General features: G+C 41.2%; 1 gene segment (V, D, J or C); it reads left to right on the forward strand.

The window, feature by feature from the left end:
• Positions 1-18,460, forward strand: part of LOC125160180 (T cell receptor gamma constant 2-like) — a 30,878-nt gene extending 12,418 nt beyond the window's left edge. The window contains 5 exon segments of the C gene segment in view: positions 5,868-5,925; positions 12,150-12,479; positions 14,020-14,145; positions 16,106-16,153; positions 17,857-18,460. Of these exon segments, the coding sequence occupies positions 5,868-5,925; positions 12,150-12,479; positions 14,020-14,145; positions 16,106-16,153; positions 17,857-17,999 (705 nt within the window).
• Positions 18,461-18,736: the final 276 nt, after the last annotated feature.

The following is an 18,736-nucleotide window of genomic DNA, read 5'->3' on the forward strand; positions in this document are numbered from 1 at the left end:
TGTACCCACTTAAAATTGAGACTCCGTAGCAGTATCAGGGAATGTGTCCTTTCCTGACCTTTCACCCCCGTGCTAGCAAACCTTGAGGAAAAGTAACTGCAGAATAGAGCTGAGAGAGCTTGGAGAGACAGACCTTCTCTGGGGAGCAGAATAAAGACAAGACTCAATGACAAGTGAAGAGAGAAATACAAAACACACTAGAGAATTGTTAAGTGTCTGAACTCTGACAACAAAGAATTTCAACATCAAATGCAGTCTCACTCCTGATGAGTTAACACAAACCCCTACACTAAAGGCCAAGCAGCAAAGTTGTGCTCGTTTTCAAACACAGTATATATTTACCTCAGTATCTACTGTACCACGCAACACGGCCAGCCTGCAACCAAACGTTCGGAGGCATACAGCAAGTCAAGAAGAAACATAGTCTGAGGACACAAAGCCGTCACCAGAACTACACTGAAGCATAACACAGATATTGGAAGTGCCAGGAATTTAAAACTACTATGATTGGGGCGCCTGGGTGGCTCAGGCCGACTTCGGCTCAGGTCATGATCTCACAGTCTATGAGTTCAAGCCCCGAGTCGGGCTCTGTGCCGACAGCTCAGAGCCAGAGCCTGTTTCGGATTCTGTGTGTGTGTGTCTCTCTCTGCCCCTCCCCCGCTCATGCTCTATCTCTCTCTCTGTCAAAAATAATAAACATTAAAAAAAATAAGGGGCGCCTGGGTGGCGCAGTCGGTTAAGCGTCCGACTTCAGCCAGGTCACGATCTCGCGGTCCGTGAGTTCGAGCCCCGCGTCGGGCTCTGGGCTGATGGCTCGGAGCCTGGAGCCTGTTTCCGATTCTGTGTCTCCCTCTCTCTCTGCCCCTCCCCCGTTCATGCTCTGTCTCTCTCTGTCCCAAAAATAAATTAAAAACGTTGAAAAAAAATTAAAAAAAAATTAAAGCAACTATGATTAATATGATAAAGCCTCTAGTCTAGTGGAAAAATTGGACAACATGCAAAATCAGACAGGAAAATTCAGCACAAATTATGGAAAGCCCAAACGCAAATTATGGGAAAGAACCAAAGGAAATGCAAAACTAAAAAACACAGTAAGAGAAATGAAGAATGCCCTAAAAGGCTCAGCAGTGCCTTTAAGAAATATAAGGAAAGAATTAGTTAACATAAAGATAGGACACTAGAAATACCCAACCTCAATGGGAGGAGAGAGAGAGAGAGAGAGAGAGAGAGAGAGAGAGAAGCTATTGTGCCTGCTGGATTTTGCTATTTGCTGTTGCTCAACTGAGAAAGGAGTGGAGGGTTGGTAATAGAGAAGGTTTTCTTACAGGTCCTTCTGAGTCTGTGTGACATTGTGAGATCCCAGCAGGCAAATAGCAAGTGGCTTCATCAGACTGGAGGATATTATTGCTTATCAGGTAAAAGACTCCATTGTCTTTCTTTAGCAGATCCTACTTGCTCTAACCACAGGGTCATAAGCTGTTGGAACAGAAAGGGCGCTTTGGACATACAGAGCCCAATGCACACACAACCAATGGGCTGTGGGGGCCCAGAGATGGCAAATGTCTTGTCCCAAGCTAGTTAACCACAGAGATAGGACTACACCTGCATTTTCAAACATAGCACAATTGCTTACAAGAGTTTTCTTCTTTCAACATGACAGCCAACTGGGTTTGTTTTCAAATTATAGTTTTAGTAAGGAATCTATTTTTCCATGGGAGATAGAATTCTACAAATTTCTTTTTCTTCCAGGAAAATACTGTCATCACAGAAATTATTTTCTCATTGTGCATTGCCTGGTAAAGACTCATGTTGCTAAATGGTAAAGGTGGCTACTAAAAAATGGAGACCATCGTTCACATTTCTCAAGTATGTGTCTGTTGGCATGTTTGTGTTTTCAGTTACTGAAGAGTTTCCTCTTTCGGAAATACAATCCAAAATTGCTGACTCAGCAGACCTGGTGTTTGTGAGAACAGAAGGGCTTTTCCTTTGATGTGGTCTCTGAGCAGTTTCACACACTTGAACACCTGAAATCAAAACGTTTTAATTCTCTGAACACTTTTCCTGGTAATTTAAAAAAGGCCTTGGTAGACCACTGGTCCCATCTCTTCTTTTTTTCTTTCTTTTCTTCATCTCTTTTTTTCTCTTTCTCTCTTTCTCTCTCTCCTTTCCTTCCCTCCTCTGTCCCTTTCTTTCTTCCTTCCTTGCTCTCTCTCACTCTTCCTTCCTTCCTTTCTCTCTCTCTCCCTCCATCCCTCCCTTCCTTCCTCCTTTGTTTCTTTTTTATTTGCTCTTATTATGCCCATTTTGTGTAGCACTTTTCCATCACTATTGCCTCCATGGAAAGAAAACAGACATTTGGGTCAATTAATCTGAGGACAACTTATGACATATGAAATGCCACGAAGCCTATATTCAAGGACTTCCAGAGGCGTCCAGAAGATCAAATTACCAGGACAAGGTTTCTACCTACTGCTCATGCCATGAGACTCAGGCTGACTTAAAAAAATTTTTTTTAATGTTTATTTATTTTTGAGAGAGAGAGAGAGACAGATCACAAGCAGGGGAGGGGCAGAGAGAGAGGGAGACACAGAATCTGAAGTAGGCTCTAGGCTCTGAGCTGTCAGCACAGAGCCTGATGCGGGACTCGAACACACGAACCATAAGATCGTGACCTGAGTTGAAGTTGGATGCCCAACCGACTGAGCCACCCAGGCGCCCCAAGGCTGACATTTTTTAAAAATAGGTATTTATTTTTGAGAGAGAGAGAGAGAGAGCGCATGTGAGCAGGGGAGGAGCAGAGAGAGAGGAAGACACAGAATCGGAAGCAGGCTCCGGGCTCCGAGCTGTCAGCCCAGAGCCCGATGCGGGGCTCGAACTCACCAACTGTGAGATCATGACCTGAACCCAAGTTGGACTCTCAACCGACTGAGACACCCGGTTGCCCCTGACATTTTTTTTAATATAAGCTCTACCCAGTGTGATAACATCTAACCAGGCTGGATCAAGATATCTACAGAAGGAATTAGGCTCAGAGTAACTCCTCTTGGTAAGTAACTTTGTCCTGTTTTGATCCTGTGAATGAAAAACTGATAAGCTTTTTAGAAACAAAACAAAACAAAACAAAACAAAACAAAACAAAACAAAAAAAACCAATGTAGGATCACCTCAGCAGATGGACAGCAATTTTGCAGCTACTGGTCACTCTATATCGAAATAAAGCTACTTTGTAAATGGTTTTGCTCTTTCCTGCTTGCCAGCAGATTGAATTCTACTGTTACAAAATAAACACACAAAAGTATAGACTCAGGCTTGAAATTAAGCTATTTGTATGACCATATCTGTAAACTATTTGTGTAAGTTCCAGATGTTTTTCTTGTATACAGTCTTTTCAGTGAGAAACACTTTGATTATCTCTAGTGTTAATAATAAAGAGTGCTCCTTTCTTAATGAAGAGTGCTCCTTTCTCTAATAACTGCAGAACCTATATGATTGCTTTAGATCTCCTCTTCAACGGCAGCGCAAAACATGTAACCCTTATGGTAAATGACTAAAGAACATCATTAATCAACATATTCTTGTTATTCTAGGTTCTTAGAGATAGGCTGAGACTAGTCAAAATTTGTGCTGTTGCAACTCTGGGGATAATGGTTAGAGATGGTCCAGATGAATGGAATTTGTGAGCTCAGTAAACCATTTCAGGTCCAGAGTCCATGAAAAGAGTCTGCCTGCATGGTTTTATATTTTCGTGTGTTCACTTACTGTCTCAGCAAACATTTACTGAAGACAGTGTCTAGGCTGGACGCTAGAGATAAAAGGGGCACAAGACGCAGTCCCAACGCTCCAAAAGCTTGCAGTCTAGTGGACAAATATTCTCGATTGTGACTTCTTGGGCCCCTGTTTTTCAGCATGTGGCCACCAGAGACACAGAATGTCTTAGGTTCATGAGCCTTTTGCTTTCTTACTTTCTGTAATACTTATTGCTTATAAAATCCATACATTTTGTTTAGTGGAACATTTGATAAGGGGGCCCCAAACCATCTGAGTAAAGAGAATAATGATATTAGCTACTATTTACTGAGAGCCATGTACCATGCTGACTAGTTACAGTGCCTTATCTCAGTCCTCAACAGCCTTGCCCAGGAAACCCTCTTATTTTAATATCACTGTTGGGGAAACTGAGGCTTTGGGAAGTTCAGTTAATTGCCTAAATTCACATGGCTAGTTACTATGGCAAAATTTGGAGCCAACAGAGACCTGTCTCACGGAGCATGGTCTAGGCCATTATATGGTATTATAAACATTAAGCTGTATTTTTAATTCTGCATATTTACTCTCGGTAACCTGACATTTTAAATCGACTCTTTAGTTGAAGGCTTAACTAATTATAGTTCATTGTGTGTATTACTCCTCATGTGAAAACAATTCTTCTGCTTCTAATCAGGGCACTAAAATCGCCTTTCTTCCCCCTAAATGAGTAAGTCATGTAGAATATGCATTTATTACATTCTCAGTGTGAGTCTTAGGGTATTGCTATAAAATGACAAGTCCTTTTCCACACCATCGCATTCAGTCTTCTTTCTGCATCGGCATCAAGTGTGCCAGAAACACTGACTGGGGCAGGAGAGCTGGAGCAGGTGACCTACACGCAGGACTCGGCTGCATGACCCACAGCTGCTTTTCCGCTTAAGCTGGGACAGCGGCAGAAAGACCAGACCAGACAGGATCCTCTGATGAGCAGCTCAGGATTTTACATCGGTTCCCTGGAAACGACAGAGGCATTGTCAAGTCTAAAGAGCAGTCTCGGGACACCTGGGTGGCCCAGTCGGTTGAGCATCTGACTTCGGCTCAGGTCATGATCTCGGGATTCATGGGTTGGAGCCCCCTGATGGGCTCTGTGCTCACAGCTCAGAACCTGGAGCTTGCTTCGGATTCTGGGTCTCCCTCTCTCTGTGCCTCTTCCCCGCTCATGTTCTGTCTCTCTCTCTCTCTCTCTCTCTCTCTCTCTCTCTCAAAAGTAAATAAACATTAAGAAAAGGAAAAGGGCAGTCTCAGCGTAAATAGGTTAAGAGATCATCATTCCGATTTCAGACTCTCTTCTGGTCTACTATCATTGGGAGTGGGATTCTGGAAAGAACTTACTTTTCTTTTTTTTAATTTATTTTTAAAAAATTTTAAATGTTTTATTTATTTTTGAGACAGAGAGAGATAGAGCATGAACTGGGGAGGGTCAGAGAGAGAGGGAGACACAGAATCTGAAACAGGCTCCAGGCTCTGAGCCGTCAGCACAGAGCCCGATGCGGGGCTCGAACTCACGGACCATGAGATCATGACCTGAGCCGAAGTCGGACGCTTAACCGACTGAGCCACCCAGGTGCCCCAAGAACTTACTTTTCAACCAAACCAGTTACTCACCCCCAGTACCTAGAAACAACAACAACAAAAATACCTGTAAAAATATTAACTTTCATTTATTAAATACTCAAATATATTATTTCTATTTTTGTTCCTCTTTGAAAATTATGGAAGAAGTAACTGTAAATTAGATTCCAGGAAAAGAACTGATCTGATACATGAAAACGTCCTAAGAAGAGAGGTTTAGAGGATTCAGCAAAATGCTGAGGAAAGGTAAAACCATACCCTCCAACCCGAGCAAGATGGAAAGACAGAACTCAGCTGCCCAGGCAGAAAGGGGTCAGTTCATCCCTTCTTGACTGCATTCATATCTAATGTGATTTGGCTTGAGATTCATCTTTGTTTAATGTTAGCAGGGCCTGTTTTTACTTATTTATATAAATATTGTGACTATATGGGCACAATTTTAAAAGGTGACACAAAGGGAGATTTCTGTAAAAGCTTTTCAGAGAGTGGGATGGTATAGCTGGGACCACAAAGTGTTTGGTCCTGGCACACTGCTCAGGGTTACAGGTAAATATTCTTTCATTCTTCCGTATAACGTAGGGAGGGGAGGCAGGTGATGCAGGAGCGGAGGCCAGGGGCTGGTGCTGGCCCAGAATTCTAGGATTTGGTTCCAGTTTGGACACAAATGGCAGCAGGATCCTTGGAGAGGTAGGTGACTGTGTCCCAGTCCTTGGGGGGTGGTTGCCGCCTGAGTTTGCGTGGGCGACATTGACAAGGAGCTAACTTGCTAGAGCAACTGGGGGTCCCTGAGGGGTGGGGATGTTAGGTCCCTGTGGGATTTCTGTACTGAAAGGTTTGTAAAGAAATTTGTGTATCTTATTTACTTGATTCCAAAAACAACCAGTGAAAAAGAATGAACAAAAATTGCTGAACTTGTCATTTTGTCAGAAGCTGATTCATACCAGGGATGGACACATTGAACTGTGCAAACATATCCATTAATGTCATGAGCTGGGTTTGTTTGTTTGTTTGCTTGTTTGTTTGTTTGTTTTTCTACATTCAGGCTAGTAAATGTGTTCATTCTTCATTATCCTTAGAGATGAAATTTTGCCTGGATGAGGGAGAACACCTCCCAGGGATGTTTCTAGATTGCCAGATCTAGTCAACTACAGGTTTTCAAAGAATTTTCACAATGCTGGTAAAACATTGGAATTGTGAAATGTAATGATATTTTTTGGTTTCCTTAGTGGCTGTGGTCATAGGCACAAAGAATTAATAAATTGAAACACAGCATTCTGGTCCTCTTTCTTCTACCCGACTGCAATATAAATTATAGCAATCTAATTAAATATGGTGACACAGATACAATTCATGACGTCCTTTAAAAAGTTTTTTTAGGAGAGTGTAGGGCAGAGAAAAATATGGACTGTGATCCTGGATCTATCACTTTCCGTTAGAAATAGCTACCACATAGGTTCGGACATGGTCAGTGATTTTAAAAAAGAAAGGCAATCCTATAGAATTCAAATGATCACCTACTGAAGTACTTTATGAATCATGAGTACAGGAAATGTATTAAGTATGATCTGGTCTACAGGTCATTTTGGAACAATTGGTCAGTATTGGCGGAATACCTTTAGTTTCTAAGACCCATTGTTACATGATTCTAAAAATGAGTAGAACGTAGTAGGCATCACCTGAGACATTGTTAGCCTGAACATCAGGGGATCTCGCATTTTTTGGCGGAAACCTCTGGATGTAAAAAAGGAGAGGTTTTACAACTTGAATACATAAAATTATATTAATACCCATAAAATTAAATCTTCACTTATAATTAATATCTTCATTGGATTATGCCTACAGATTAAAAATTACATCATTATAAATATCATTTGAGAAATACTGCTTATTTCTGCCCTCACATTTCATTAAAATTTTTTTTCAAACCCTTCATACACATCTAACATGTATACTTCAGAGCATATTTCTGAGTTATCATAGGGTCTGAGTGTCTGTTTTGGGATTCCCAGATGATGATGTCCCTAGATATTTTATTGGAAGAGACAATTCACCCACTTACAAAATAAAAGCATTCTTTTCATTTATACTGTCTTTCTATGTATGTGAGACAGAAGCACGAAGTATAGAGTCTTTAGTCCCAAGTCGGATTTACTAAATCCACATTAAACTGCTTGTCTTTTACCAGTGCAACTTCCAAAACTAGTCTCATCGAGTTTATTTCAGGTTGGTATCCTGTCCAAGTAGTATTGTTGGATCAAAGTTGAATGGATTAGAAGAGTCTCTTTTAATAAGTGGCCCAGGACTGAAACATAAGACAACCCCTCTTTCGTGAGGGATGATGTTGGGAACGCAAGCCTCACCTTCTTCTCTGGCGTTTCAGAGTGGTTGAATTCCACACGTTTTGCGTTTGTATCACAGAGAGGGATTTGGAAACCTCTTCTTTTGTTTTTCATGTGATCTCTGAGTTAGACCTTCCTGAGCTCTGAAGCCCTGGGGCCGAACACACCAATGGTTTCTCATTTATTTATACTGTCTCTTTCCATCATCTATTTGAGAAGGCCTCAAATAAAAGACACAACTACTGTTAGGCCATGAAATAAAAATAAAAGATCAAAAGCACTAAGGAAAGCAGAAGAAGAAGAAGAAAAAAAAAAGGCCTGTGATGATCTAGAAAGAAGCACAGGAATAATTTTATGTTCACAAGTAGGAGAAAAATGTGGTGGAGTACATACTTTGTGTTAGGTGATGAAATGAAGTACACCAGAGTTTCAAAGATGTTATGCCTTATCTATCATAAAATTAGAAAAAACACTCAAAGCATGAGTCCTTTTGGGGGAATATGAAGTGAAGAGTGGGAATCGCCTTCCACATCCGATTTATATAGTGGATAAGGTGGTTTTTACACAAATGCATTTCATGCTACAACTGCATCATTACTATGGGCACCATGACATTGAATGTCATTCACAGATGGTGATAATCAGCCGACGGGGTCAGGGATCATGCAGTCTGGTGATCTAATGTGACAATAGGAGACTTGGAGGACCAGGCAACTGCCTTTGACCTAGTCATTTGGCCTGAAATCCCACTGTAGGAGATTCAAGGCAAACTTAGGCATGATCCGAAAGAAAGGCAGTTGGAGGTAGAAATTTCTGGTGAAAGCTTAGAATGCACGTGGATTATGCTGTTGGTGGGAAAAGAGACATTTGCTTTGGACCACGCAGGTGAAGCAGTTCCGTGAACTGACTGCATGTTACTAGGCTTTAGCCAATGTTCCCTTTGATTTTCTTAACACTGGAAAGGCAGTGGATAAGACAAGTGATTGCCTATTAACTGGTGTGTCAAAGGCACATTCCAGTGATGATGGCTGAGTGAATCGAGACATAGTAGAGCAAAGTGGGGTGCAAATGAAGGAATGAGTCTCCATGCTTGATTTACCTAGATCCAATCATTACCTCGAGTACCATATTCCCATTAGTAAGAAAGATGTGGTCCCATGCGATTAAAATGTCATGTTGGAGCACACAATCATCTAAACAAATTGCTAATAACCATGGTAATGATAATAACATACTTTCTCATTTCCATAGCATGTTTGGTGGTGGAAATCTTAGGAGGAATTTTAATATCAATCCTTACAGTAAAGGTCAGCGTAGACAACATTGTGCAAATTCTGTAATAAGATCAGACCTTGTGTCCATGTGGACTTATATGAAGTGTTCATGTACATCGTGTGTAACTGTCACGAAAGGGTTTGGTCCAAGAATGAAGTTGATCACGACAGATGTGCTTTGTGAGTTGACACATTTCCTTTCCTGACGGTGAAAGGGTGTAGTCAGAGAGCCCGGGATTTGCCCCAGGCTGACCTGGAGCCCTATCTCTATCACGTACTGCTTATGTGAATTTGGCAATTATTCTCTGCCCTCAGTTTCCTCATCCATCAGGTGGGATAACAGGAGGCATTCAGCAGGAGTCATATGAGAATTAAATGAGAGACTGTGAATAAATTACTTGGCATGTTGTCTAACATAAAAAGGGTGCTGGATATGCAGTGGGTATGCCCTAAGAAGTTGTCCCATTTCAAACCTAAAGGGACAATAGTATCCAGTATGGAGGGTCTGTAGCCAATCATAATGATAGAGCAGAAATTTGCCCGAGGATTCAGCTGTGCTTCTAACTGCTCCAGTGGAAAGTGACCTTCCTGTGCACTGATAGACAAATAACTTGAATTTGGAGGTATTTGTTTCATTTAATGAACTTTTCCCTCACTTGGCCACAAAATGAAATTAAAATGTGGGTTTTGTTTTTGTATTTTTTTAGTTTTTCTGTGTATTTAAACCTTAACCCTTTATCTTAATTTCTATTATCTCTAACTTTACCAAGTTTGGGATTCGTGCTTGTATATGGTAGAAAAACAATGGTTGAAAATATGGTTAGAATGTACATAGAAATATAGTTACAGATATGGTTAGTCCTTTTAAATATACTTAGAAATGTCATAAATTTGAAATTCATATTTACATATGAAATAGCTTTATTTACTTAATAAAAGAAAAATTAGAAGAATAAGCTGAGAAATTTGGAGTCAATATTAATGCAGGTTTGAAATACCCACTTAATTGAAAGTGTGGTTGCATTTGGTTAACTTATATTGAATTCATACTGCTTCGTCCTAATAATATGTCTACAACTCAGGCAATTTACCTTAAAACATTTTTTGATTATGAATATATAGAAATGTAATGGACAACTTATTTGTTTTGTGAACTGGTTTCTATTTTATGCATCAGTAAAATGATTGTGGCCAAAAAAAACACTGCTAGTAAGTTTAAAAAAGAATGTTGGAAGAAAAAACATGTTAGTGTAATTAGCCAAAATATAGGCACCAATCATATATAATCAAGTACACTATTTAATGTTCAGTTAATTATCACATTGAGAAAGTTATAGGAGTTCAAGATTCCTTCTATCCTGAAAAGAATGAAACTTCCAGAATCTAGCTGAAGAAAAGGGACAGGAGGTAAGCATCCTGTCTTCCTGTCCAATAATTTTCCAAGTAGATCATTTGATTTTGAAGTTCTTTACGATGATGAATCAGAAGTAATCTTATAAAAAAAAAAACAACTTCCTAACATGAAAACTAGATTCCTTAAATGTATTGACTAGAGGCAAAAATCATGTAAATGTCATATACTTTGAAAAATTAGTCTTGTTTTCTATAACATGCTTTCACAATGAAAAACAAAGTATATGGTTGGAGAAATATAGACTTTCTTAGTATTACAATCAATAAAATACTATTTGCAGTATACGCAAGACGTACAAGTTTAAGACAACCGCATTATGATCTAATTCTATGTATAGCGTGATTAAAAAACTCATTTTTGCTTACAGATTAGTATAAAAATCAGGAACTTTGAGGCACTGTCAGAAATTCTCAAGAATATTTTTTCCTTTTCTTCTCAAAGGAGAAATCAAATTCTTCTTTTCTTTGGAAATTGTCCACAAAATTATTATTCTAACTCCTAACTAGCCCAAAGAGAAAATGTGTTAACGTTTGTGTTTCAGTTGGAAATCAAATTAGAAGGGTTCTACTCTTTACAATTTCAATCACTAATTAACAATCAATGTATAAGCAAGGAACATTCCAGCCCTCAAGTGACATGCCCTTGACAACTATGATGTTTCATTGCATTTTTTCACATTATGTCTACAAGAAACTCTGGAACCATAACTGTTAACATTTTACCAGTTACATGTAATGTTATTTAGCAGGTGAAATCAAAGAAAACTGTGTGTGTGAAAGCAACTTAAGCAGGCTTCCACGGCAGATTCGAATTTGGGGGAAGTTCTTTTTTTTTTTTTTAATTTTTTTTTTCAACGTTTATTTATTTTCGGCACAGAGAGAGACAGAGCATGAACGGGGGAGGGGCAGAGAGACAGGGAGACACAGAATCTGAAACAGGCTCCAGGCTCTGAGCCATCAGCCCAGAGCCCGACGCGGGGTTCGAACTCACGGACCGCGAGATCGTGACCTGGCTGAAGTCGGACGCTTAACCGACTGCGCCACCCAGGCGCCCCATTTGGGGGAAGATTCTAAGTGTCAAAGTATGGTGTCTTTTTAGTCATGCATCAACTACAACGAAATTCCCGTTAAAATGTGACTTTAGTGAACATTTCTTAAAGCAAACCGAATTCTGAGTAGTGCAATACTTGATAAATTTAATACGAGCATTTCTGGAAACAATCAATAAATTTTTAATAGCCATTTTATAAATTTAGCCACATCACTTCTAAATTCAAGGCATTGTAGATAATTTGGAGATGCAGCTTAAAACATCACTCTACTCAAAATCCTGGTGTGATTCAGATGTGAGAGCAAGATGGTCTATAAAATCAGGAATCAAGCAGAAGAAATCCGGTATCAGAAGTGGACATGGGATCCTTATTTGAAGCTAAAAGGCCAATGTGACAGATCGTCAAGTATGGGCGGAAATAGATTCCCTTTCAACAAGTGACTGTGTATTGTTTCAAAAAATTCCACATTAATCCAGGTGCTGCCCTTAATAGCCGTGACTTTCGACAATTTACATAACCCCTTTTCCCATGGAAAGTAAAATAAGCAACTCAGAACCCACTGTGGATGAAAGGTCATAGTAAGCACTAACCCTATGCAACTTTTCCTTCCTTTTACTGTGTGTTAGGTGGTTCCAAACCACAGAATGTTTCATTTCTCTAATGTTTTCATTGCAATTGCATTTCTCCCACAGATAAAAATCCTGATGAAGACATTTTCCCCAAGCCCACGATTTTTCTTCCTTCAGCTGATGAAGTAAAACTCCATAATACTGGAACATATCTTTGTCTTCTTGAGGACTTTTACCCTGACGTTATCAAGATAGATTGGAAAGAAAAGAATGGCAAAACAATTCTGAAATCCCAGCAGGGTGACACCATGAAGGCTAAGGACACATACATGAAATACACGTGGCTGACCGTGCCTAAAAAGTCAATGGATAAAGAACACAAATGTACCGTCAAACACGAGAATAATAAAGGAGGGGTTAATCGAGAGATACTGTTTCCTTCAATAAACAAAGGTATGTGCATATACACATGATGATAACCTTTCAGAACCCTTTCTTTCAAAGGGAATACCACACCTTGTCTATCAAAAATTAATGGAAAACAAGCAAATAGAAATCTTTCTTTAACGTAGTTACTTTTAACGGTCACATAAATGTCCTGTTACTTCCCCATAGAATTAAAGTAGAAACATACAAAGAAAGAGCACAAGAACAATTCACTTAGCCTTTATCGCCTCAGTTTCATCATCCAAAATATGAAGGTCACAATGATGTTTTTTAGCGTCACTGTATGGATTGAATGAAACAATACGGAGGAAGCACCTAGCAGCCTCACACACAATAAATGCTCAAAAAGAGAGTCCACTTTCTATGATCTTACTTGATAAGGAAATAAGAACAATCGCATGTCTTTCAGGAATGTTCTACTCAATAGTCAAACTCCCTCTCACCTCAATCTGGTCTACTCAAAGTATCACCTTTAAACAGTTACAGGTGACAAAATGCTGCTCCTTTGATGGTGCTGGATTGCAGCTCAAGTAAAAATGGTGATTTGGCTGCTGAGTTTTTAGTATGGTCTTGGGTGTTCCAGATTTGAATTTTATGTAAGACTGTAAGGTGAAATTTGGTAACTGGAGAGGGGTGAGGTTACGTGTACAAACATTCTCCCATTGTCCACAATGGATGTATTTCTACCCCTGGGAAATGCTGCCCAGCAAACACTTCCTGCTGTCCGAGCGTGTGCCAGTCCTGGGAGGGAGGCGGGACTGACCACTGTCCCCAGGAGGACCACTACAGTAGGGCGAATACACTTTGCCTAATCACCCAGGGTCCCTGGTGATTCAGACATGTTGTCCTGAAAGAGCCTCACTGGTGCCGAGGCTGGTCATATGTGACAATGGGGGCAGAGCTGAATGTGCCCTGGCCTGGCTGTGAGCCAGGAACTCTCTAGACTCAGAAGTCAAGTCCTGAACATTAATATAAAATGCCCCCAGAGGGCCCATAAGAAGGAACCAGTTTGTACTTGCTCTGTGGTTAACAAGCACTTTTTAAGCAGCAGGGAGCAAACACATAGCAAGACATGTGAAGAGCTTTGCTATATATTTCTGAGGTAAGTCTTTGTCCTTTGTCCTCTGGGAGTGTTAAAAAAGAAAAAGCAAAAAACAAAAACCCACAAACCCCAAATGGCAACACTCAGCTTAAAGCCCCAAGTCACTCCACCAAGACTTAATACCTAACCCAAGTACAATTTCAATGCCCCAGAAGAGTAACCTTTAACCAGTCGACTAGGGAATTTTCCTGGTCAGCACTAAGAAGTTTCCTAATGGACCCCTTCCCTTCTCTGTCAGGGTGACCTTGCCTAAATCAGTGGATTCCTTGCTAAAAATTTCCTTTTTTCTGCTCCTTCTCTATTGTAAAAAAGATTTCTTTCCTGTCCTCCTTTGGAGCTCCTGTCTACATGCTAGATGGGATGTTCTCTGATTCAAACACTGATTGATGAATACAGCCATTGGATCTTTAACATTTACTTGGTTGAGTTTTTGTTCTTTAACAGGTTTGGCGGAGGCCAGAAGATCCGAAGTGGACCCCCAGAGGCATTCAGAGACAAGGCGAAACACAGGGGTGGTCACTGTGAGCCCTTTGAGTTCACTGTCCTCCTCACCGGTTTCAAGGGCTGAGGGTGAGTTCCTCTTGGTTCGAAGCTCCGCTCTCCTTGCATTCGGGCTGCTGATCTGATGGGCCTTTCTTTCCAGGACAGGTCAGCTTGGGCTGCAAGGGTTATGCCCAGAGCCCGGTTGAGCCAGCATGTTTATCTGGAACCCTGTGGAACTGGCCTATTTGGCCAGAGCCCAGCTGAGCTGGCAGAAAGGTGTGCCTGAAGCCAAGCCCCCAACCTTTCAGACCGCACTTCCCCGCTAGAAAAGTCAGCAAGGTTCCAAGAGAATTGTTGGTGGTGCACACGGAGTCTTCTTGGGTCCTGAACGCAGTAGCCTCTCTTATTGCCCATTCACTAATGTGCACATGATTGTCTCCTTTCGTTTAGAGAAAGGCTACTGGCAACAGGGATCTCAGAGGTAGAAAAAGCCACAAAAATTGCTGGGCACAGGTCCCACATTTAAAGACCGTTAGAGCACTCGCTACCTCAAGAACACTCCTCTGATGGTACAAGTTGGTGAGGGCAGGGGTCGTCGGGTCAGCACTGGGTCACCCATCAACCTCCGGAAAACCTCTGTGCAAGGACGTATACTGTAAAACACACACAATCCCCAATTTGGGTCATATGCCTTTTAGGTGTCAGTTTGGCTCCAAATCTTAGCTCATGGGATCCTCAAGTCCTGAAGGGTCAAGCCCACCACCTTCCAGTACACCTGCTTATTTTTCATCTAAGAACTATGGTCCCAGATGTCAAAGATATAATTTCCAATTAGATAAGACCACTTAGGAAGGGCACTTAAGAACAAGGGTTTTACAGTTAAAGACAGTAGGACCCCTCAGTTTAATTAGCAAGCAGAAGCTTCCAAAAGATTTTATTTTTTTTTTATTTTTTTTAAATTTTTTTTTTCAACGTTTATTTATTTTTGGGACAGAGAGAGACAGAGCATGAACGGGGGAGGGGCAGAGAGAGAGGGAGACACAGAATAGGAAGCAGGCTCCAGGCTCTGAGCCATCAGCCCAGAGCCTGACGCGGGGCTCGAACTCACGGACCGCAAGATCGTGACCTGGCTGAAGTCGGACGCTTAACCGACTGCGCCACCCAGGCGCCCGCTTCCAAAAGATTTTAAAATGTCAAGGTCATTTTTTTGGATGATTCACTTCAAAAGTCTCATGAATGGGAAAAGATATTTGCAAATGACATATCGGACAAAGGGCTAGTATCCCTAGTGTCTATTCACGTTTTCTGCCCATTTCTTCACTGGGTTATTTGTTTTTTGGGTGTGGAGTTTGGTGAGCTCTTTATAGATTTTGGATACTACCCCATATAAGGGTACTGGCTTTCATTAGTCTTGTTGTCATGTCCACAAACACCTCCACTCTAGAAAATCATGTGCGGGACTTGCGGTTACCAGGGTGTGCGTGATTTGGAAAGGTAAGGCTGCTTCCGTTTTTACATGGGAAATTGACCTAAACCAGCCTCCTTCCAACGTGTAAGATTCTGCTGTGGATTCTTGGGTTGGACGATATCGTTTTGGTGGCCACACTTCATGTGAGCGGTGTGTGCTCAGGTCTTTACAGCAGCCACTGTTTCTGGTTGGTTTTCCTTTCGACAAGTATTTACAGAACACCTGCTTTGCCGCAGGCACTGTGTTAGGAGCTGTGAGCCCAGAAGGAAAACAAGATAATCTTAGATATTATCCTCCAGTTGTGAGAAAAAAAGAAGAAAAAAATCATGAACTTCAATGTATCCATGTGCAGAAATACCATATATGAATTTATCTGCTCAGTCACAAAGAATCAGAGCACCTTTTCTGGAATTGTGGGCTCCTATTTGTAATGGCTGTCTCCAGTCTGTTGACAGATTCTATCTGCCTGTCTGTCTGTCTGTCTCTCTCGCTATCCATCCATCAAACTATCCACGACACAGACACGTGTCAAAGAATGGATATGAACAACGGAATAATACTTGCTTTCATTTCTTTTAGAGCTTGTCACTATTAACTACACAAAAGCTTCTCTGAAGGATGAAAATGGTAAGTTCTTCTATGGTTGTCTTTTTGTTATGCTACAGCATTTACCTTCTGATCAACTTAACTTTTGAACTTCCCTGGCTTCAAGGAGAAATATCACAATGGTTGGATCTTGCAAAATAGACTTAGTGACAGCTGAAGTCTCCATCATTTCCCAGGAGTCTCCTTCACACAGTAAATTCTGGCTTGGGAATGAGAGGACTATTAAGTAGGGGTGCAGTGAGGGGCTCTGAAGTCTTTCAACAATGGATTTCATTTGTTTCTGTGATCTTTGTTTCTACGAACTGAGGAAAACATGGCATCAAATAGCTTTTAGAGTTTTTTTTTTAATCTTTGTATTTGTTGGTAGTTAATAATATGAACTGACACTGAGAGGTTCTTGTACAGAAGGCGTTGTGTGTACTTTGAACGGGTTTTGTTTAATTCTGTTAATACTCACTACAAAGTATTTGTTCTCACGTTACAAATGAGGACAGTGGACTAAAATTAGCTAAGTCCCTTGTGCCCTGCGACACAGCAAGATCCGGGGCTTCAACCCAGATCATCTGAATCAAGAGTTCATACACTTACTCAATTTTTATTCTTCCTCTAAATCCCAAAGCCAAGGCCCTGAAACAGGCTGCACAGGGGAGGGGAGGTGATGGCAGGACTTCGTGTGCCAGAATCCAGACCTAAACCCCAGTCTTTAATTATTACTTGCAGAAATATGGGCAGATTATTTGCATTTTCTGAGCCAACCACAAATGACACAAATAACACCCAGCTCAGTTATGGAAAACATAAGGCCCCGCATGTGGAATGTCTAGCTTAGGGTATCTCATTTAGCTGCTACATAATAAGTACTTGTGAGTACATTCTAAGTATAAGTAGTAGTTCCTGGCTCTTTCTCCACACATATGCACAAAGGAAATGATGAGGACCATTGGCTCTAGTCCTGCTGATTTGTCCTCATGTCCAATATCAAGGGGCTCCTGGACTCTGGCTACTTGTCATCATCTTCCTTATCATCATCCAACTTTACATTTATCCATAATCATTGGGTGTCTTGGGTATTCATTGCATGTAGAGATCCAGAATGACAGAGTAGCTGAGAATGCGTCCTGAAACATCAGGTTGCTGGGATTGAAATCTGGCCTCTCGTACTTACTAGTTGCATGAAATCAGGCAAATTGCTTCTCTCTCTGTCCTCAGTTTATGTGAGAATGGGAATGAAAATAATAACCTCATCTGTTATTAAAAATTAAATACAATTAGGGCTTCACATGCACAGTTCTCAAGTAACATTTAAGTTGTGGTTAATGGATATTGCCTATTATTCTTACCTGGGGACATGGGGGAATGAAGAAATGCTAGAAGCTATTTATCACCAATGCTTGTTTTTCCCCATTGGACTCATTCATTCTAAACACAACCAATTTTTTAATACTTTGGAATGTTCTAAGTGAATTTTAAAGGTTTTTTTTTAATTTTGTTTTTGTTTTTGTTTTTGTTTTTGTTTTTTTACTAACTTGGTCTGCGAACCGGATTCTGAGTAGTCTTGGGGGTGGTGTTAGTGGTGATGGTGGTGTAGATGTTTACTCTCCAGTTGTACCGGTGAGAGAGTCACTTCAACTCAGGACATCAGAAATGCGTGTTGTGACCCAGCTCCCAAACTAAGTCCTCGCCTTTCCAAAGAACAGGTGAAACTAACTGATGGCTTCTTTTAGACCCCCGGCAGGTGCAGCTTGCGAACACCTCTGCCTACTACACGTACGTCGTCCTCATTGTCAAGAGCATGGTCTACACCGTCATCATTGCCATCTGTCTGCTTGGGAGACCAGCACTCTGTGACAATGGGAAGAGTTCCTAACCCATGGTGGCACCAAGGGTCCACTTTACTCCTTGACTATTGTCACTAAAAGAGTCTGTTGAGGATCTGGAGGGGCTTTCTCTCTGCGTTTGGGTTATTTCAGTTCACATGTTTCTTTTTCTATGTGTCATCATTGCAGAACAGGTTTACAAACCGCTAGGCAGACAGGAAATGTCACTCTGCATGGAGAACAATTTCTACCATGACTCAGGGGCGGGGCCAGGGGAACCCACGGGGGCATCAGCACCGCTCTCTCCTTCATGTCCACCAGCCCGTCAGCCACTCAGCACCCTCGCCTCTGAGTACAGCCGGCGTGCAGCTTCCATAGAGGCCCCTGGGGCTCTGTATCCAGATAACTGCCTGGAGGCCTTTTATTTTACATTTCTGGAAGTCTTCCTCCTTGCTACCTGAACTTTGTGCTATTTTTCATAACAGGCCTAATAAAAGCAATCACAAGTCTACTTTCGCCTCTGTGGACATTTATTTGGTGAGACCTGAGTACAAGGCCATGGACAGCATCACAACTGAGCCTTCACATTCAGCATTGATGTACTCGTGGTGAATTCCACATCTCTAATTCTTTCCCTAAGACAGTCCTTGTGATGTCTTCTTTGGGGGCACTGGCCCCAGGGGAACCACAAACAGTGAAGGTGCCCAAGTCATTTCTCCTTGAAAGGTGAGCAGTTTCAGACTTATTTAGTTTAAGACTCTCCCCCAGTGACAGTTTAATAAGTCGC

The sequence above is a fragment of the Prionailurus viverrinus genome, chromosome A2 (genome assembly GCF_022837055.1).
Source record: "Prionailurus viverrinus isolate Anna chromosome A2, UM_Priviv_1.0, whole genome shotgun sequence".
In the NCBI taxonomy this organism is placed as follows: Eukaryota; Metazoa; Chordata; class Mammalia; order Carnivora; family Felidae; genus Prionailurus; species Prionailurus viverrinus.